The sequence below is a fragment of the Zalophus californianus genome, chromosome 11 (assembly GCF_009762305.2).
Source record: "Zalophus californianus isolate mZalCal1 chromosome 11, mZalCal1.pri.v2, whole genome shotgun sequence".
Classification (NCBI taxonomy): Eukaryota; Metazoa; Chordata; class Mammalia; order Carnivora; family Otariidae; genus Zalophus; species Zalophus californianus.
In genome coordinates, this window is record NC_045605.1 from 3966464 (window position 1) to 3987463 (window position 21000).

At 43.3% G+C, this 21000-nt stretch overlaps 1 protein-coding gene across 1 annotated transcript; it reads left to right on the forward strand.

Moving 5' to 3' along the window:
* The first annotated feature begins 32 nt into the window (after positions 1–32).
* AASDHPPT (aminoadipate-semialdehyde dehydrogenase-phosphopantetheinyl transferase) lies at positions 33–20535 on the forward strand. The gene is made up of 6 exons (XM_027579833.1): positions 33–280; positions 1788–2013; positions 14815–14936; positions 15747–15908; positions 18589–18657; positions 20284–20535. Exons 1-6 carry the CDS (start codon positions 137–139, stop codon positions 20446–20448), a joined length of 888 nt encoding a protein of 295 aa, XP_027435634.1. The 5' UTR covers positions 33–136; the 3' UTR covers positions 20449–20535.
* The last annotated feature ends 465 nt before the right edge of the window (positions 20536–21000 follow it).

Consider the following 21000-nt stretch of genomic DNA (forward strand, 5'->3'; position numbering starts at 1 on the left):
CGCTCCGCCCCCCGCCCCGACGCCGGGGAAGGGGGCGGGGTCACGCCAGCGTCCGCGCCGTCAGAGCCGGGGTGGCGGCGAGCTGCGTTCTCGGTGCGCGGCCCCGCCCGCGCCGCGGTCCCGCGTCGTGCCGGCCATGGAGGGCGTGCGCTGGGCCTTCTCGTGCGGCGCCTGGCTGCCGAGCCGCGCAGAGTGGCTGCTGGCGGTGCGGTCGATCCAGCCCGAGGAGAAGGAGCGCATTGGCCAGTTCGTCTTTGCGCGGGACGCGAAGGCAGCCATGGTATCCTCCAGGTCTGGGGTGCGGCGGGCCGGGGCCGCGCGCCCGGCCCGGCGCCCTTTGTGTGCGGGGGCTGGCGGCGGCGGCGGCGGCAGCCCCTCCCCGGGGCCCCCGGACCGCGCTCTCCCCGCCGCGCGGCCCGCGGCCCCGGCCCCCGGCGCCCTGCAGGGGCCCGGCCTCCGCGCACAGCGGCGGGGCTCGCGGTCGCGCGGAGAGGCCTGCGCCGGAGGGGCCGGGCCGCGGCGGGGGGTGCCCCTCGGGCCGACCTGCCCGGCTGCGTGGCTGGGGGAACGCTGTTTTAAATGGAAGTGTGGGTTGTGGTTACGCGTTTTCAAGCAACAAAGGGAAAGTTGCATGTTGCAGAATCACCTCCGCGGCAGACTGCAGTTTGAGATAGCCTCTGGGTCTCTTCGCTTCCCAGACCGCCATTTCTCGGAAATGCCCCTGGGTAGAAACCCCTTTTCGTTTGGCGTGTGGACCAATCGATAGTGTTTTGAAGGCATGGCGGTGAATTTTTTTTTAACTTTTTTTTTATAGTTTGTAAGAAATTGTGTCATGCAAAGTAAGGCAGATTTTATTTTTTTTAAAGATCTTATTTATTTACTTGACAGAGAGAGAGAGAGAGAGACACAGCGAGCGAGGGAACACAAGCAGGGGGAGGGTCAGAGGGAGGAGCAGGCTTCCCGCCGAGCGGGGAGCCCGATGGGGGGCTCGATCCCGGGACCCCGGGACCATGACCTGAGCCGAACGCAGTCGCCCAACCAACTGAGCCACCCAGGTGCCCCCAAAGTAATGCAGATTTTAAAAAAGTCAGTGTTAGAATGGAAGGGGAAAATCCTTGAAAGATATTTCATAAAATATTACAGACTTTGTCATTTCATACCCTTGGGTATTTTTGCGTGATTTTAGTAATTTGTTTCTTAATAATTAATGGAAGTGGGACAATGGAAGGAGTATATGGGAAACAAGTCATGCATTGCTAATTACTGAAGCTGAGTGATGGGTATACGGGATCTAGAAATACCTGGACATATGCACAAAGATGTAGGTACAACAGGGCTGTTCACTGGGAAATTTTTTATAATAGCTAACCTAGAGCCAGCCTAAAAGTACGGTAGTAGGGAAATAGTCCATCGGGGGGGTATCTTGGTGTTGTGAAATACTATACTACAGTCAAAAGGGGACAGACCAGACTCTTGTACATGTACAGACATGAAATAACCCCCAACACTTGCAAGTTATAAAGCTTAGGCGTGGTGCAGTACTCCATATAGTAGGATCTCAAATATGTCTACGTTAAAAAAATTGATAAAGAGGGACTTTAACTTTTTCTTCTACCTTCTTAAGCATTGCTTAAATCTTCGTACAGTGAGTTTAGTACTTATACTTTTAAACACTTAAAAATGAATTTATTCTAGAAACCACAAAAATAGACTTTGTATGTTACAGGCAGGGTACCTGAATGTTTAGTAGACATTAATACAAACCACATGTTTTGCTTACTTAACAGGCTGGTCGTCTGATGATAAGGAAATTAGTTGCAGAGAAATTGAATATCCCTTGGAATAATATTCGTTTGCAAAGAACTGCAAAGGGAAAACCAGTTCTCGCAAAAGACTCCTTGAATCCCTACCCCAATTTCAACTTTAACGTCTCTCATCAAGGGGACTATGCCGTACTTGCTGCTGAACCTGAGCTACAAGTTGGAATTGATGTAATGAAAACTAGTTTTCCAGGTAATGTTGCATATGTCTTGTTTTCTAAGTTCTTATCTGTTCAGAAATCTCAGGCCAGGAGATGTATTATAGATACTGAAGTTTAGGAAAAATGTACTCAGTACTCAATGGTGGTGTATCTGAGAGAGCATGTATCTGAAAAGAGTGTATTTCCCTTCTGCCTTGAACATCAATAGACTTCTATGTAAAGGAAGGATTCTCCATTACTGGGGATGCATGTAATGCTTTGCCTAGAGGCAAAGTGAAAATATGAAGGTTTTCGTTTTGGATTATACTTCAGCTTGTTAAATAAGACTAAATTTGAAACTTTTCCAAGATTGTTAAATTTTGTAAAGAACAATTTTTACATAGCTGTTTGTCTTTTATTTAAATAACATATTAAACGGAACTGAAACTCAACAATTTTGAAGAGCATTCTGTTCAGAAAACAAAATAACTGTATTGTAAGAACTTTGTTTCACTCAAGTCTTTGAAAATTCATCAGGAAGTTGTTGTTTTACTTAAAAAAAAATCTCAATGGTGAAGTATACTAGAGTCCTTAGGTAGATAGGTAACATGTATTTGTGTTATATCTAAATACAGTTCTTTGCAGTGCATTTACATTAGTGAAAACGAAGAGCAGGCAGTTAGTAAAATATTTAAGTTGCTTGTATTTTGCTTTAGAAATTGTAATTGGTGGCTGTAGGAACTGTTTACATTGATTGTGGGGTTGGGTGTACCCAGGCAATTTTACTAGAGCACAGGTTCTCTTCACTACTGTGTAATTTTCGTCGTCACTCACATTCAGTGAGCACTTACTCTGTGTCAGCGCATTTTGCCAAGTACTGTACGTAAATTGTCCGATTTAATTGTTCCAGCCGCCCCTTAATGAACACGCTAGTATTCTTATCAGGAGGTAAGGAACAGGCTAAGGAGAGGACCAGCATCTTCCTAATTTCAGAGTGTGACTTCCGAATCTCCGCACTGTCTCCACCACAGAATCTTCTGTTGCCCTTAGTCTGGGAGACTTGTATTAACTTCACCCCCACCCGTATTTCTGCAGAGATAACGATGTACCTTAGGGAAGGCTTTGTGATCCCTCTGTCATAGCTAGGTTCTTTAGTTATAGGCTCTCATAAAATAAATTTCCTTCATTCCAGTAACCTATCGCAGCTCCTGATGACTTAGCGGGATACCTGATTGTCTTTCCCGTGGTCCTTATGAGCCACACGAGAGCAGGAGCTGTGAGCTCCTTCCGAGCTTGGTTGCTATCCCATGTCTTAGCCCCCCTAGTTTAGTGACACCAGCGCCCACTAAATATTTTGTCAGATGAATGAAGCTGTGCCTTGTGCTGCTGCCGTGAGGCTTGAGTATGGCTGTGAATCTCCTCTCTCACTGTTGCTGTCAGTGTATTTACCTCGCATTTTCCCACCATTTCCTTTTTTTTCTGACCTGCTCATAAACCTCTCCATTAGAGCTCTGTTCTTAACTTTCCTCGGGAAGCTGTCCTAGTAATGATGGGGACTCGACCCAAAAATCCCTGGGTAAGCATCAAGGCATTTTTTTAACCCCCTAATATTGTTTACTACATTTCATGTGAATATGCACATGTGTTTTTCTCTGGAGAGGATCTGGTTTTCATCAGGATCACAGCTTATTCTAGGGGCGCCTGGGTGGCTCAGTTGTTAAGTGTCTGCCTTCGGCCCAGGTCATGATCCCGGGGTCCTGGGACCGAGCCCCGCATCGGGCTCCCTGCTCGGTGGGGAATCTGCTTCTCCCTCTCTCCCCCTGCTCGTTTTTTCTCTCTCAAATAAATAGATAAAATCTTAAAACAAAATAAAACTTTTCCAGAAAAGGTGAGCATGGGAACGATCCTATATGCTTTCATAGCTTTCTTTTGTCCTTATTCCAAATATCAGAAATTACCTGAGAGCCCCCTGGTCCTTCCAGGGCAGTCGGCACAATGACACAGTGATGGCTGACTCCTCACGCTGATACCTGCCTTGAAATTAGGCCTGTGAGACAGATTTTATTACCGGTTGGCTTCATGGACAATGTTGGCTTATGGTCAGTACTGGATAAGCAAGCAATTACTAATTGAAACTTTTAATCATTGGATAATTGAGCAAAAATTGAAAACTCAGTGTCCTGTTAATTATATTTTATTAGAGCCCTCCCCCCCCCACACACTTTTTTTGACTGATCTTATTTGGCTGGTCTCAGTGTCCAGGCCTTCTACTATTCTTTGCGTCTTTTCCAAAGAGTGGTTGGTAACGTCTCCTCACACGGGGAGGAGATCTTTTCCATCTGTTACTAGTATTGTGATTGTGTCACTCATGTCTGAAGTATGAGGGCGCACAGTTTCATCACTCGCGACGGGGGACTAGACACTGCTTTCCTTTGCTGAAGATTCATTTGAATTGCTTGTTCATCCATATAACTGGGGCGAATTGCCGAGTGATGGAGGCTGCAGCTTTATGCCTTGTGTCGGACACCGTTACTGGATTGTCCGCTCTCAAGATGGAGTCGGCCTTTGGGGCATAGCGAGTGCTGTGAAAGACTCGGTTCTCCTTCCGTCGTTCATTCTCCTTGTGTCCACGCAAGCGTCATGTAGGGACTTGCGGAGTCTTTCCTTCTAGCAGGTGCAGATGGTTGCCCTCACTCTCCCAGCTTCCCCCGTGCTGCCGTGGCAGGGCAGTGGGGACAGCTGATGGGTCTGGGGGTTCCGGGGCTCTTCCAGCCAGATGCCCACAGTTGGGCAGATTGCTACCCCTACCACTTGATTCTCTGCTTAATGGAGAAAAGAGCTTTACACCAAAGTAACTCATGCCTGATTGGTGCTCAGTAAATGAATGTCTGGAGAAGAGGGTTAGAAGATATTGGGGACCCTGGTGTAAGGAAGGTGCCAGGGCAGTACCTTTCTAACCCCTGGGGGAAGTGCTTTTGTAGGCCATCATCATAGTTTGCTGCCCCCAATTGGGAAATTGATTTTTCCTTCATTTTCTAATTTTTATCCAGCATTAAAGACTTTTGTAGTTCTAAGTATAAAAGAAAAGATAGTTTTATGAATTGTTTAATTTTCTCATATTTACAAAATAAGGCAAATCAGATAGATACAGTATAAAAATTATGATTTAAATTTGGGAAAAGACCAAAATAAATTTTTCCCATGATTTTATATTTTCAGATTTCCATTTTTATTATAAATGTGGCGGACTAATTGGCAAGACAGAATAACTCAATAGTTTGAGATTTGATACCAATTTAACAGCTTTGAAATGACTGACAAAGACCTGCTTTCTAGAACAGCTGCTCCGTGAATTAAGTACAAAGTGGGAGGTGGTCTTATAAGCTGGGAAGGTGGTAGAGTCTACCGGTCTTCCTTCCATCACACCGTTCCCTGCATTATTATAATTAGTTCCCCCTTTTCACTTTTGTCCCCACCCAGCTAGTACATTTCTCTGTACAGAGGACAGTGGTCTTTAAAAATGCCTACAGCAGGGGCGCCTGGGTGGCTCAGTCGTTAGGCGTCTGCCTTCCGCTCAGGTCATGATCCCTGGGTCCTGGGATTGAGCTCCGCATCGGGCTCCCTGCTCAGCGGGAAGTCTGCTCCCTCTTCCTCTGCTCCTCCCCCTGCTTGTGCGTGTGCGCGCGCTTTCTCTCTCAAATAAATAAATAAATAAAATCTTAAAAAAAAAAATACCTACAGCAGTTTTCTCAAAACTCTTGGGTTGGTTCTTAATAAAATCCAATCCCCTTAACGTGACCCTATCGTCTTGAACTCATTTACCTCTCTTTTCACATTTCTGGCTGCTCTCTTTGCTCACTGTCTTCTGTCCACACTCTTATTACCTCGAGTGTAGCAAACATTTTCCTGTCAGTCCTTCCTTCTGCCTGTTCTCCGCCCCCCCCTTTTCTTGAGTAGCTGAGACGTGAAGGATGAGAAGGAGCCAGTACCTCCTTAGAGAGGACTTTCTGACCCTTCGCGGGCCTTCTCATCTGTGACTGTAACTTAGTTACTGGATTCCCGTCTGTTCTCCTGCACTAGAGAAGGTCAGGAAGCATGGCTTGTTTGTGTTTGCCGCTGCGGATCTGGTACTTAGCAGAGAGTGTAGCACAGAGCAGGTGCTCCCTAAATACTTATTGCATGTACAGATGATCGGAGTTTTAGGTTTTGCTGAAAGTGTTTGTTGAAAAATGAAAAAATGAGTAACAGCTGAGATTCTAGTTGGAATATAAACCGTTCTCATCAGTGATCTACGATTACAAATAGTTCTTCCTTTGAGATTTCCTCCTCACCATCCATGTATCTCCCAGCTGCTTCTCTCCTTCGCCTCCCCTTTCCTTGGGTTCAGCTTTCCCCCTTGTTGCCGGTACGGTCTCTTCCACTGTTCTCTCCATGTACACTGGTCTCTTGGCTAGACCTGAGTTCAGCAGGATGTGCTTAAAGCATTTTTCTTTTTTAAGCTTGGAGACATAGAGCCTGCAAGTAGCTTAAATAAGTCACTCTTCCTTCTGTACTCTGAACTCCTCCCTAGAAAGCCTGGTCTTTGCCAGCAGAGAGTTTTCCCCCTGCCTGGGTACGGAGCGGGTCTTCACTGCACAGAGGATTTGAGTGGGGTACGCAGTGTAGAACTAGTGTTTACTGAGCATTTCCTCTTTGTGACACTGTGTTAGAGCCTCATGTGCGTTACCTTCATCTGCTTAAGCCTAGGTTGTAAGTACTCTCTATTTTATAGAATAGAATAAAACAGGGGCATCTGGGTGGCTCAGTTGGTTGAGCATCTGACTCTTGGTTTTGGCTCAGGTCATGATCTCGGTCGGGAGATCCAGCCCCACGTCTGGCTCTGCACTCGGCGTAGAGTCCGCCTGAGATTCTCTCTCCCTCTCTTCCCCTCCTTTGTGTGTGTGTGTGTGTGTGTGTGCGTGCTCATGCCCTCTCTCTCTTTCTCTCTCTCTCAAATAATCTCATCTTAAAAAAAAAAAAAAGATTAGAATAAGACACTGGCCCAAGAGGACAGCTCAAAAGTAGATGATCATGGATTTGTGCCCATGATACAAAGCGCACGTATTTAGCCACTGCCTCTCAGTACTAGATTTTATTGATAGCTGTTTAAGGATTTGCAAGTACAAAAATATATGAAAAATTCTATGGAACTGGGTTAAATGAATTTAATGTTTTTATGGAGCCACTGATGTCTTAAGAGTATGAAAAATACAGTGAGAGGGCCTGGCTTAACCATCCTCTGCAACTGTGTTCGGCGTAAACAAAAGCATGGTGTCCGCAGAAGAATAGACAGCTAAGAGTCAGAGCCCGGTATTTTTTTTTTTTTTTTTTTATTAACATACAGTGTTATTTGTTTCAGGGGTACAGATCTGTGATTCAACAGTCTTACACAGCCCACAGCGCTCACCATAGCACATACCCTCCCCAATGTCCATCACCCAGCCACCCCATCCCTCCCACCCCCCTCCCCTCCAGCAACCCTCAGTTTGTTTCCTGAGATTAAGAGTCTCTTATTGTTTGTCTCCTTCTCTGGTTTTGTCTTGTTTCATTTTTCCCTCCCTTCCCCTATGATCCTCTGTCTTCTTTCTCAGATTCCTCATATCAGTGAGATCATATGATAATTGTCTTTCTGTGATTTGACTTATTTCGCTCAGCATAACACCCTCTAGTTCCATCCACGTTGTTGCAAATGGCAAGATCTCATTTTTTTTTTTTTGATGAGCCCAGTATTTACATGAAGTAGTTCAGTGGATAAAGATCATTTATTAAATGGTACATTACTCTAATCACAAGAGTAATAGCTTACTGACTGTTTGAATTTGTTTTTTGTATAAACTACATATCTGTACTTTCTAATCCTTGTATAAAAGATCTTTATACGTTATGGATATTAACAGTTTTTTGACCAAATTGTTGAATTTTTCCCATTCTATTATATATTTATATTTTAAATTTAGTTATATTTTTGGCCATATGAATTTTATTTTTTAATTAAATACATCTATCTTTTCCTTGATAAATTCTGAATTCTGTGTTGTTTGGAAAAAATAATTAAATTGATAAAAGATTTACTCTACCCATAGAGTAGAGTCTGTTAGCTTTTGTTCTAAAATTGCAATTTTATCTTTACATTTAAATTTTTTATTCCTCTAGAATTTATGTGTGTATTGTGTTTTACATCCTAATGGCTAAACAGTTCTACCACCACCAGTGCTGGGTAGATTAAGGCATAAACCCAGAAAGTGCCCGGAATTAAGTACCTAAGGTTGTTGTGGTAGTTGCTGTTGTTATATGTATAGAATGGTGGTTCTAAAACGGGTCAGGATACTAAAACCAGCCAGATGCTTCTTAAAAACGCAGACTCCTTGAAACCACCCTAGACCTACTGGAACAGAATTTCTGAGAGTACAGCCAGGATTCTGTATTTCAGCAGTTTCTTGGGTGAGTGGCAGACGTATTAATGTTTGGGAAACGCTGTATTAGGGGTAATTTACAGAGCTAGCAAAGAGAAAGATGGTAACACATTTTAATGATTGAAGTCATGAGAAAGCCACTGGATCCTGTGTTACTCTGTACAGCAAAATTAGAGTTAGGTTCCTGACAGTTACTGGCGCTCAGGGGAAGTGTCTGCTTCGTCGGACTTCTGGAGGAAGGATCCCTGTTAAGCTTACGAGGTCAGAAGGAAGCGCGAGGTCAGCAGATGTGATTGATTTCCTATTCCGTCTTCTCTCTCACAAACACGGGAATGTATTTGTGGCAAACTTGGTGGACAGAGGTTAATATTGTTAACATGTAAAACGCTTGGAAGTATCGATGGGCAAAGCTGTCTGGACTCAACTTGGTGAAGGGACGAGCTCACGACAGAGGCCCCCCACTCAGCACGGCGTGCTCGGTGAGGTCAGAGCTTCAGTCTGCTGTGGGCGGAATAGTGCAGGCATGTCACCTGCGCATTCCTTAGTCTCCCCGACTCTTTGTCCCCTTCTGAAGCTTTAGAAACCCCACCAAGATGTTACATAAATGCCAGTAAAGAGGTGATGGGGGCCGGATGCGGACATTGGGCTCCAGGTGTGGCGCTGAAGCTACAGACTCCTGTCTTGCAGCGACAGGAATTGATTATGTTCTGAAGGCCACAAGTCCGCCAGCCTGTTGACAGGGTCGCGCCGCCTCTCGTTCTGGGGAAGAATCCCTCGTTGCCTCTTCCTGGTCCCCTGGCAGTGCTTGCCGTCCCTTGGCTTGGAGCTGCTTCTCTTTGGTTTTACCTTCGTCTTCACGGGGCTGCTCTCCTATACTCTGTCTCTCTCCGTGTGTGTGCTTGTTTCCCTTCATGAAGACACCAGTCATTGGATACGGGGCTTGCTCTGATCCGTGTGACCTCATCTTGATTACATCTGCAGACTATACACATAAGGGTACGTTTCCTAGGTTCTGGGCGAGCATGAGTTTTGGGAGACACTGTTCAACCCGGCACAGTCCATCTTCTGCCTCCCGCCTTCCCCAGTGTCTGTGTCCTCCCCACGTACAAAATAAAGTCATCCTCTCCCAGCCTCTCCAAGTCTTAGCCGATTCCATCTGACTCCAAAATCTCTTCTGAACACTGTCACCTCAGAAAGTTCCACATCTCATCATTTGAGCGATCTCACTCAGGTAGAGGTGAGACTGGGTATGCTCCCCGGTGGGGCAGAGTTCCTTTCTTCAGTGACCTTGTTAAACTAGAAAACAAACCATCTCCTCCTGTGACTCATTGGTGGAACAGGCAGAGGATAGACATTCCCATTTCAAAAGGGAGAAGTTGGAAGATAAAGGGAGGCATGAGTCGGGTCCCAAGCAAGTGTGCAGCCAGCCGGGCAAATGACCTAAGGTTTCAAGGTCTGAGAACAGTCCTCGGTGTCTGCACGCTCTGTGTCCTGGTCCCTGGGGCGGCCCCACCCTCCTGCCCCTCGACCATGCCTCCAGGATCCTTCCCTCGTCTTGAAGGATAGCACGTTTACAGCCATGGAATCCCGCCCTCGCTCTGTAGGCCTGTTTCCTCCCGTGTGTTGGCACGTGTGTGTGGACAAATGAGCATTTACAGAAACAGAGCAGCTAGGGTTCAGGGCTGCCGGCGTGGGGGGCTTCCAGCCCAGGTCGCTGCCTCTCGGACCAGGGCTTCTGCTCCACAGCACGTCTGTTGTCCGTAAGCTGCGAGAAGCTTTGCGGAGTCACTCGCAGTTTTTCTTTATTCTGGGTCTGTATCTGGGTAAGTTCCCAAACAGGTGAGCTGGTAAATCCTACGTTATTGTGTACATACTAATGCAAATTTTAGAAGTCTTTCCCTTCCCATGGAAGCAATATATGTTATCCAGTATTTAGAAAATGACACTACTAGAATTTTTAATGTGACTTCACTGTCAAAAGCTAAATGTTATTCTGAAGCACACAGTTGGACACTGCTTCCCCCTAAAATAACGGATCCCTTTTCTTGAAGGCAGAAAGGTGAACTTTACCTGAGATGCTGGTGTAGATACACATTGGTGACCTTGTCTGGGGGACAGGTTGATGTCGGTGGCCTTTGAGGTGGTGGCACGAGGAGGATTTTTTTTTCATAGGCTTGCAACAGCAGTTAGAGCACTTACTTTAAATTATTTCGTTGTAGGTTGTGACTGTATGTTTAATGAACTTCCCGGCTGCACTGTGGTCTTGAGTAGTTGATCATTGTGGAACACTTAGTTAATATCTAATACTGCTTTTCCTAGAGATTAAGCTACAATAGGGGAGATCTGGTTTCTGTAAACTTGGTTAGTCTAGAACAATACAAGTTTTTGAGTAATTTTATCTATATATATATAAGCTCTTAAACATCTAGTAGGATGATTAAATCAAAGACTATTAGGATTTGCCAGATTATATGGCTGATAATTGTGCTGCCTTCAGATAGTCTGAGGGACAGATCTGCTCTGGTATTTCCTACTGGTATTTTTTTTTTCTTTAAATTCCAGTTTCCTAGATAGACTGGACCTCACAGACCAGTCCCCCTCTGTGTATTTCCACTATAGAACCACACTGTGGCGCTGTTGTGCTTTGGCTGAATATTTACAAAATCCTCTTCCTGTTGCTGTCAAATCTCTTATTTTGTGGAATGGGTAAAATGCTCTCAAAAGTATATGAAAACACTCATATTGGATACTTTTTTAGCTGTACATAATCAGTTTGTGATTGCTTTCAGTGATTGTGCTAGATTGCTTTTTATGTTAATCAGTTCGTTTTTTATTAGCATGCATATTTGGATTTTTTTTCTTGATTGCCCCATCTTATTTAGTTAAAAAATCAGAGGGCTTTTTGAAGGTTATGAAGAAACCAACAAACAAAATGACACTATAGATGACAACAGGCATATATTTTTAAATACGACTTTTTGGATAGGGTTCCACCAAAACTACAGTTCTACTCAAAATATGCAGTGCCGTCTTCCAAATCCAAGGTAACCTTTTTCCCCATTATTACTGTTCTGTGCCAGGATCTGTTGAAGAGGAAACAGGTGATGATTTATGTAGGTAACAATGCCCCCAGGATTTAAAATCTCCAGGTTTACTCTTGTCACTTTTGCAAGCCTGCCGTCTTCAGTGTGTTATTTCTCAAGCCAGTATGCACTAGTTCTGCTTGCATTTTAACAAGACCGTTTTTATTCAGGGGCTTAAGGAAGGTGTTGGAGAGTAAGGGGTCCATGGCCTCAAGAAGAACCCCCTTCCCCGGGACTCCCAGATCAATTTACTATTTCAGTGCTTTGCATGGAATGACTTCATAGCTTTGCTGGGCTACTTTTAGGAAGTAATAGTCTTTTAACAATATAAATAGATAGAAACAGTAAATATTAGTTGGATTCATAAAATGTGTTGAAATGTATTCTCTCTTGAGAATAGAGTGCCAGGGAGTAGACAGATGAATTAGATGAGTCTGATGAACTTGGAAATAAATGAGAATGTTTGTCTTGATCTGTAAAGGACCCCCTATCACTCATTGTAGGGTCATCAGAAATACTTCCCGGCTAAGAAGAAGAGACTCTTGACTTTGTTGAAGTGGAAATGGTAGGGGAATCATAAACAGTCGTGTGGAAAAACTGGCCTTAGTATGTTCTCCCCTTGACAGAACTTTGGGAGTGGTGGTTGGTTCCTGTAGGAGGAACTGTAAGCCCCCTGTAAGGACAGGTCTGTTCTGCTTGTCTGTCCCTGGCATCTAGCACTTGGGTGTTTTTAGAGTGAGTGATCCTCATAGGAGCCCTAACTGTTGAATCCTCGCAGGGTGAGATGGCGGTAAAATGCCAGTAAAACGTTCACTAGAGGGATTTGACATCTTTTTTCCCCAGACAAGCTTCTAATGCCCATAGAGAATATGGTGGTGGTGGTGTCTGTTGCTTCAAGAGTGGTAGTCAGCCAGTTGGGCACGTCAGATTTTAGAGCTGGGTACTTTGGAAATGGGAGTTGGAGTTACAGTAGATATGCTTATGTTAACACGATCTACAGAGGCACTGCCTTAAAGAGGAGGCAGTATTTCTGCAAAATAACGTAGTCATGAATGAAGGACATAGGACAGTAGGGCGTTAGGAAGTAACCAGATAATGGTTAAGTTCATTTATTCATATAGTAAATGTTTGTGGTTCATCTCCCTTGGGCCAGGCTCTCTGGTGGCCCAGCTAGGCTGTCGGTGTGTGTGTGAGGCCAGGAACCAGGACTGACGTTTGTAACCATTAGTTCCAGATACATGTTTGTGGTAATGTTTATACTTAATCTGCATATTTGTACAGTAAATGAATGATGATAGAAACAACTTGCTCAGTGGTGAAGATAAACAGCATAGTTAGATTTTGGAAAAATAGAATATGAAAGGCATATCTTGTATTTTTTTTTTTTTTTTTAAGATTTTATTCATTTATTTGACAGAGAGACACAGTGAGAGAGGGAACACAAGCAGAGAGAGGGAGAGAGGGAGAAGCAGGCTTCCCGCTGAGCAGGGAGCCCGATGCGGGGCTCGATCCCAGGACCCTGGGATCATGACCTGAGCTGAAGGCAGACGCTTAACGACTGAGCCACCCAGGCGCCCCCATATCTTGTATTTTTAATTTGCATCTTAGCTCTTGATTCTGAGAATTGGATTGAGTTATTTTATTTATCGTATCTGTTTAGAATGCTCTGTAATACTTTGTGGAACAGAGGCGCTAGGGCTGGGTCTCAATTATTTTAAAATGAGCATATTTCACAGGGACATCCCTGAAAAGACCAATGAAAATCTCTTTTTATTTGGAGATGTCAAATTAGGAAACATGTTGAGAGACCATTATTTTGAAGGAAATAAGCATATGTTAATTTTGCAGTCAAAGTGGTAACTTAGAATAAAAACAAAAAAAACGATCCTCGACTTTCTCCCGGTTCTCAAAAACTTACAGTAAAGAAATTGTGTTTTTTTTTCTTTTTTTTTTCTGTTCTGTAGCAAAGTAAAAATCTAAATCCCAGGGAGTATCTGTCTTAAGAGTGTTGTGGATACAAAGATACAAATGTAGGGATCCGAAGGGGTACGTGCACCCCGATGTTTATAGCAGCAATGTCCACAATAGCCAAACTGTGGAAAGAGCCAAGATGCCCATCGACAGATGAATGGATAAAGAAGAGGTGGTATATATACACAATGGAATATTATGCAGCCATCAAAAGGAATGAGATCTTGCCATTTGCAACGACGTGGATGGAACTGGAGGGTGTTATGCTGAGTGAAATAAGTCAATCAGAGAAAGACATGTATCATATGACCTCACTGATATGAGGAATTCTTAATCTCAGGAAACAAACTGAGTGTTGCTGGAGTGGTGGGGGGTGGGAGGGATGGGGTGGCTGGGTGACAGACATTGGGGAGGGTATGTGCAATGGCAAGTGCTGTGAATTGTGCAAGACTGTTGAATCACAGACCTGTACCTCTGAACCAAATAATGCAATATATGTTAAGAAAAAAAGAAAAAGAAGAAGATAGCAGGAGGGGAAGAAGGAAGCGGGGGGAATTGGAGGGGGAGACAAACCATGAGAGACGATGGACTCTGAGAAACAAACTGAGGGTTCTAGAGGGGAGGGGGGTGGGGGGATGGGTTAGCCTGATGACGGGTATTAAAGAGGGCACGTTCTGCGTGGAGCACTGGGTGTTATGCACAAACAATGAATCATGGAACACTACATCAAAAAAAAAAAAGTTGTGGATTTCTGATACTCTACCACATACAGGAAATGTCCTCGTAGTTACTTAGAATTTATACCACTTTTGGCTGCTAAATGGTATCGGATTGGGCGCCTGGGTGGCTCAGTCAGTTAAGCGACTGCCTTCGGCTCAGGTCATGATCCTGGAGTCCCGGGATCGAGTCCCATATCGGGCTCCCTGCTCAGCGGGAAGCCTGCTTCTCCCTCTGACCCTCTTCCCTCTCGTGCTCTCTATCTCTCATTCTCTCTCTCTCTCAAATAAGTAAATAAAATCTTTAAAAAAAAAATTTATAAAAAAAAAATAAATGGTATCGGATTTTCAGAAGGCATCTGTTGATATAACCATATGTGGTTTTTTTCCCTTAATTATTTAATAATCCACAGAATTTCACAATTTCTTTTAAACTATGCTTCTGTTTCTGGGCTAACTCCTGCTGGTCACTGAGTGTTATTTTAATTCCCAGCTTTGATTTGCTGACATTTTGTTTAGGATTATTGTGATTATATTAAGAAATAAGGTGGTGTGCAGCTTTCTGTCTGTGGTTTTTAACGATTTTGGTAATAGAACAGCTATTTTTAATTCTGCATTTTCTCAATTGGCAGGTCGTGGTTCAATTCCAGAATTCTTTCATATTATGAAAAGAAAGTTCACCAACAAAGAATGGGAAACAATCAGAAGCTTTAAGGATGAATGGACTCAACTGGACATGTTTTACAGGAATTGGGTATAATTTCTTTCTAATTTTGAGAGTAAAAGTCTAGGATAATCCATTAGTTTCACTAAAAATGGGAGCAAAAGTCCTTTGGTTACCCAGTAGTTCTTAGAGTGTTTGAAGTAAATGGGTGATTACTTGGGAACTTCATGATTTTTGTGTATCATTGTTAAATCATAATCACATTTAAGAAAATTGAATGTATATTCAATGCTCAGAAGGCACTTGCTCTAAAGCTAAAATAAAACCTCTTATTTATCACTATTTATAAATAATATTTAACGTTCTTGTTTTCAAAGGATCTTATACACATGAGGCCTTATTTAACAAACACTAATGTAGTATTTACTACGTGCCAGGAGACACATGCTTTTCATAAGGTAGTTCATTTAGTCAAGTTGTCATGACAGTGCTGTGAGGAAGGTACTGTTAGTATCTCATGTTACTCATGACAGAATGGAGGCACCAGGGGATTAAATGATTAATCTTAAGATCACACATCTGGTTTGTCTCTGTCCTACTGCAGGTATAAAAATAGATATAATTTTTTTGGCTTTTTGTTTTTTTAAGATTTTATTTGAGAGAGAGAGCATGAGCCCGGGGAGGGGGGGTGGGGGTAGAAGCAAACTCCCCGCTGAGGATCATGACCTGAGCCAGAGGCCGATGTTCAACCAACTGAGCCACCCAGGTGCCCCCCAAAATAGTAAGAATTTATAGCCCTAATGTAGCATAGAGTTAAAACTCTGGTTGCATTGGGCCTGTAGAGGTTATGAAGAGTTTTGCCTGCTGAATGCTCTAATAGAAAATACCTCTGTATTTTAGGCACTGAAAGAAAGCTTCATAAAAGCCATTGGTGTTGGACTAGGCTTTGAATTGCAACGGCTTGAATTCGATATATCCCCATTAAATCTGGATATCGGCCAAGTTTATAAGGAAACACGCTTGTTCCTGGATGGGGAAGAAGAAAAAGAATGGGCATTTGAAGTAAGAAATTTGTCACACTTGCTCTAAGAATCCCCATATTGTGCGCATGTCTGTGAGATGGGTTTGGGGTCTGGTCACTGAAGCGACACAGCTGGAGTCCACTGTTGGTGCTCTGAAGGGGGTCTGTGACATTTAGGCTGACACTTGAAAGGTAAGTCACAGTGAGTTCAGTAAAATGGGAAGGGAAAGCGGCCAAAGGCGGCCGCTGTGTCTCCTGATGAGGGGGTTTGAGAGGGAGTCCAGGTTAGACGACCACAATCATGTGGCCATAACTGGCCAGGTTAAAGATTTCGGTCTCTCTCTATATTTGGTCTCTGTCACTAGCAATTCATGGTCCCTAGAGAGAGAAACCCAACACAAACTCATTTAAGCCAAAAATACAGTATTATAGGCTATTAGAGTGATTCATGTCACCGGGCCTCAGAAATAGCTAGAATTCGGGACTAGAAAACTCAGAAATTTTATATCTTTTACTTTTTCCTTTCTATATGACCTGGCTCAGTTTATTATAGACTGAAAATGCTAGCTTGGACATAATCAAGAATCCATTATTTATTGTAACAAATACAGAGGACTTTCTGTTTACCTGAATATTGTATCTCACACCTGGAAGAATAATGCTTTAGAAAAATGAAATGTTAGGTCAAGAGGGATATCCTTTTTTATAGACTTTCAGTTTCCATAACCAGTTGCTGTTAGGAAGGTCACCACCAAAAAGTTCCAGTGATGGGGTTAGATGAAATAGAAATTCTTTGCATTGAAAGGAAAGTGCTTAAAGAAGTAGGAATTTTAATATTTGGGACAGATATATTTTCAGCTTTGCCATTGAAAAAAATTGTAAAATTTGAAAATTTTAAGTTATAGCTTAAACTTTTTTTATAAGATGGGTTACATAACTAACAAGACAACATGTGCTCTCACTGAAGCAGATTAATCTTTGTAATCTAATGCTAAACTATCTCCTAAAAAGACAAAATGTTCGTGCTCCCTTTTGGCTTGTTGGAGATTATAGGGAAGTTCTGGTATTCACAAAAATTTTATGGGTAAAAGTGATAAGCTTAGGAAAGTCTTGAAAATTTAGAAAGTCTTAGAAGTTAAATCTTAAATTCAGTAGCACTGAATGAACATCGTTTAAGTAGCTAAGTTGCTGATTTCATTTTTTTTTGTTTCAACTGACATTTATTATGTGCGTTGTCCTTGACAGAAAGGACTTAACGGCAAAGTCCCTCCCCTCACAGTGATCCGTTGAGTATGGATGTGCTGTAACTGAGTCATTCATTGTGAAGTGGTTTCTTCATATTTGCTCTGTCGTATTTCATATTTACGTGGTTCTGATGAGGTCAGAGTCGATCGGAGGAGGCTTTATTTTGTAATCAGTGTCACTGAGTTGTGGCTTCCAGCAAGGTAGGTGTGTGGGTAGGTTGAGCAGGGGTGTGAAACGTGCTGTGTTTCAGCGGACGGGCGGCTGCCCACGCCTCCTGATAACTCCCCTCAGATGCAGACGCCACAGAACTCACCACCTGAGTGGTTTGTAGAAGTGGTTACAGCCGAAACGTGTCTGCACCGTGGTGTGCACGTGATCAGTATATTCAGTGTGAAAAATGGAAGACCATGTATCAAAAAGGGCAATTTTGTCTATAATAACAAATATTGTGAGCTTGCTTTTAGTTAAAGGGAAAACACCTTTGACCTGTTAAGTCTTCTGACACTTAGCTACTTTTTTCTTCTTTTAAATGTACTTGTCCTTAGTGAATCTCATTTTTTTTTTTTTTTGCTAATTTGGGTACCTTAAGGTGTGAAGCTATGAGTATCCAATTTCTGATTGTAGTTTCCTGTTTCAAACTGGTATCTTACGGAGGAATGCCTTAGTATGGTGGCTTTTCATTGGAAACTTTAGTTTGGGTGCTTTTAATAGTTTGTAAAGATACTGAGGTAACTGCCTCAATATCCTCTTCTAGGCCCCATCCCCGTTGTTTCAGACCCTAGTGGAAGACAGAAAACTGCGTGTTCTTTCAGGCTTACCTGTGAGTTTCCATGGAGTTCCCATGGGCTGTAGTTCATGACATGCTTACAAACCAGGGTTGCAGTCTGAGTTTTTTACGTGTACACCTGGAGTACATCCAAAATAAACACCAGTGATGGCCGAGGACTGTCTCGATGTGCGGCCAATAGGACTGTCCATCTAGGTCGTTTTCTGGCTGAAAATGCACAATCAGACCAACCAGAAATGTGCAATGTTCTATTAAAAAAAGGAGGGACAGTAGTGGATCCTATGTTTTAAAATATTGTCCTAACAGACACAAAGGCTAGCAAGACAGGACAACTGAAAGCAGGCTTTGACCCTCGGTGGGCTCTGGTGCTAGGAGGGGGGAAAGGCTGTAAAGGGACTTTACTGGATTCAGTCACAAACACTGCAGTTCAGGTAGCAGATTTAACTCTTCTTTCAGCGTAAACTTCCTGAAGCTGTTAACTCGTGTGGTTTACATGAGAGAGCGTCCCAGTAGGAAGTACATGCTGAAGTCCAGGTGACGACGTAAATGGGTGAGGGGAGCTGGGGGGGTGGTATATGTGTGTGCCTGTGTATACAGAGAGAGAGGGAAAGGAGATTGAAAAATACAGACAGAAGTACCTCTGAGTTTGCACATTTAGTGATGTTATTAAATTACCTTTTATTTTTCAGGAAAGCAAAATAGATGAGCACCATTTTGTTGCAGTGGCTCTTAGGAAACCGGATGGATCTAGACATCAGGTTGTGAGATTTTAAGATTTTTCTTACTTTTTTCTAAAAAGCATGAATCAGTGTGGAGTTTGTTCTTTATGGATGGAAACAGTCATCCGGTTTCTATCAGGTTAGAGGTGTTTAAGATTATAGATTTAGGAGTGTTTTTCATTATCAAATCCTTAAGATCATCTGGGATTTCACAGAAATTTTTTAAAAGCGTGTTACCCGTTTCTTCATACTCAGGAATATTACAAAGAAGACATTTTGATAGTATTGTCCTAGTACTTGCGGTTCAGTAGAAACCCAAGACAACCAGCCTTAGTCCCCTTAACAGTGGCTTATTTCCCGGTGAACTGGGGCTGTGTGGAATATAAAGGTACCAGCTGATGGGTGTTGAGTAATGGCGTTACCTGGCAGGTTGAACCCGCTCCCCCTTTTATAGCAATCTCCTGAATTAGTCCCAGAGTTACAGGCTCACACGCCTGGGGGCCGTGGGGCAGAACACTGGTCCCCGTCCTCCCCGTCACAGTCTGCGTTTGCTTGCTTCTGCTCTTAATCGTTACGTGAGGAAATGAAACAAAAACACCCTCCCGGTCAAGGACCCTCAGCCTCCCTACACATAGTTGTGATTCTGCGGAAATGATGTTTTAAGGAATCCCTGGTAGTGTTAGACGAATCGGAGCTGTATGCCTGTCCCTATTTTTAGGGAGCCCATGTGAGGCCCCATAGCATGACCGGTGTATGTGTGTCATTACGTCTAGAACAATAGCTCCGTACACCAACCCTGCTTTTGATCCATTAGCCGAGGATTTAATGTCTTCATAGCTTAGTTACAAGGGGATGTTACCTGAAGCTGTTCTGGCCCAGGTTGCCTGTCCTCGTGGGTAGGTCTCAGCTTCACACTGCAGAGCACTGTATGCTCTCTGCCCCTCGAGGACGAGCGTGCTGTCCGGCAGACCTGGCTTCCAGGCCCAAGTCTGCCATGGTAACCTGGGTGTGAGCTGGCACGGAGTGCTGGATCCTCCTGAGCCTCAGTTTCCCCATCTATAAAATTCAGATAACCACGCCATCAGCATAGTTGTGAAATGTAAATCATGTAAAATCGTACTGGGCCTTGTTACAGCACAGTGTGAAATCCACCTCCTGCCCCCCAGTGGGCTGGCGCTCTGTCTGAGAACATGATACAATGCTCACCTGGAGAGTTGAATGAATCATTTCCTGTAGAGGTGCTGAATCTCTTGTGCGGTGATGGGGCTTTATCAGATCTACCCTCCAGAGAGTTCTCAGAAGTTTGCGTTGTGGCCCTCCTCATCAGAAAAACCTAGCTGCTTATTAAAATGACATATTTGGGGAATCCTTTTAACTCATCCATCAGAATTTTTGGATGTGTGGCTCAGAAATCTACATTTGAAACAAATACCATGGGTTATGTACCAAAAAAATTCAAGGATCGGGTGGTTAACTTTTCTTAACTTATGTTGGCAACACTAACACGAGGAGTGATTACAATTATCTAGAAATCCTGCTCTGTTATAACTTAATATTACTGACTTGTAATAATTTGGCCATATTTCTCCTTTTCCTAATTATGAAATTGATTGTAAGATGAACATGCAGTAAAACAATGAGGTAATCTATTCTTTCCCCTTTTAGGTTCCATCTGAAGATGATTCTAAACCAACTCAGAGGCAGTTTACTGTTCTCACCTTTAATGATTTAATATCATCTGCTGTTCCTATGACCCCTGAAGATCCTTCATTTTGGGACTGTTTTTGCTTCACAGAAGAAATTCCAATACGAAATGGTACAAAGTCATGATAGCATTCCCTGAGTAACAAAGGAAAATGAAAACTGTTTGTAATCTTCTGTATTCACAAAATAAATGCCTGATAGTATCAAATTTTATTTCAAAAACCAGTTTTCAAAAAAAACCACAACTTTTCCTATTAGAAACAGCAGGCTGTCGGTATATGTGTCCCTCTTCTTTTCCCCCATTTGCACGGGATTGACAAGGAGTAGAAAAGGTAGCAGGATCCTAAAAGTGATAAGTGCTTGTTGTAGAAAAGGGTAGAAAATGCAGGTATGCAAAGAGGAAACATTCAAATTCTTACCTTTCAGCGATCACGATTCCTAGAACCCGAAGTATCTTTCTAGACCTTCTAGGCAAAGGAATCCATATTAGTACACCTTTTTTTTATGGAAACGTAGTGTTGTGTGATGTTTTATTGTCCCGACTGCACGTCGCCTGGTCGTCCCCATGCGTTTGTGGCCCGACGGGTGCTAGAGGCTTCTGCTGTGTGGTCAGTACCGGGATGCTTTAGACCAGAGCTGACAGCGCCCGACTGTAGTGAAGCTCAGTCGCCTGACCGC

Excerpts from the sequence above, each read along its gene's own strand:
- AASDHPPT (XM_027579833.1), top strand. The coding sequence starts at position 137 with ATGGAGGGCGTGCGCTGGGCCTTCTCGTGCGGCGCCTGGCTGCCGAGC. Across the intron at positions 15,909-18,588 it reads AAAAAGAATGGGCATTTGAA|GAAAGCAAAATAGATGAGCA; the intron begins GTAAGAAATTTG and ends TTTATTTTTCAG. Across the intron at positions 18,658-20,283 it reads CGGATGGATCTAGACATCAG|GTTCCATCTGAAGATGATTC; the intron begins GTTGTGAGATTT and ends TTCCCCTTTTAG.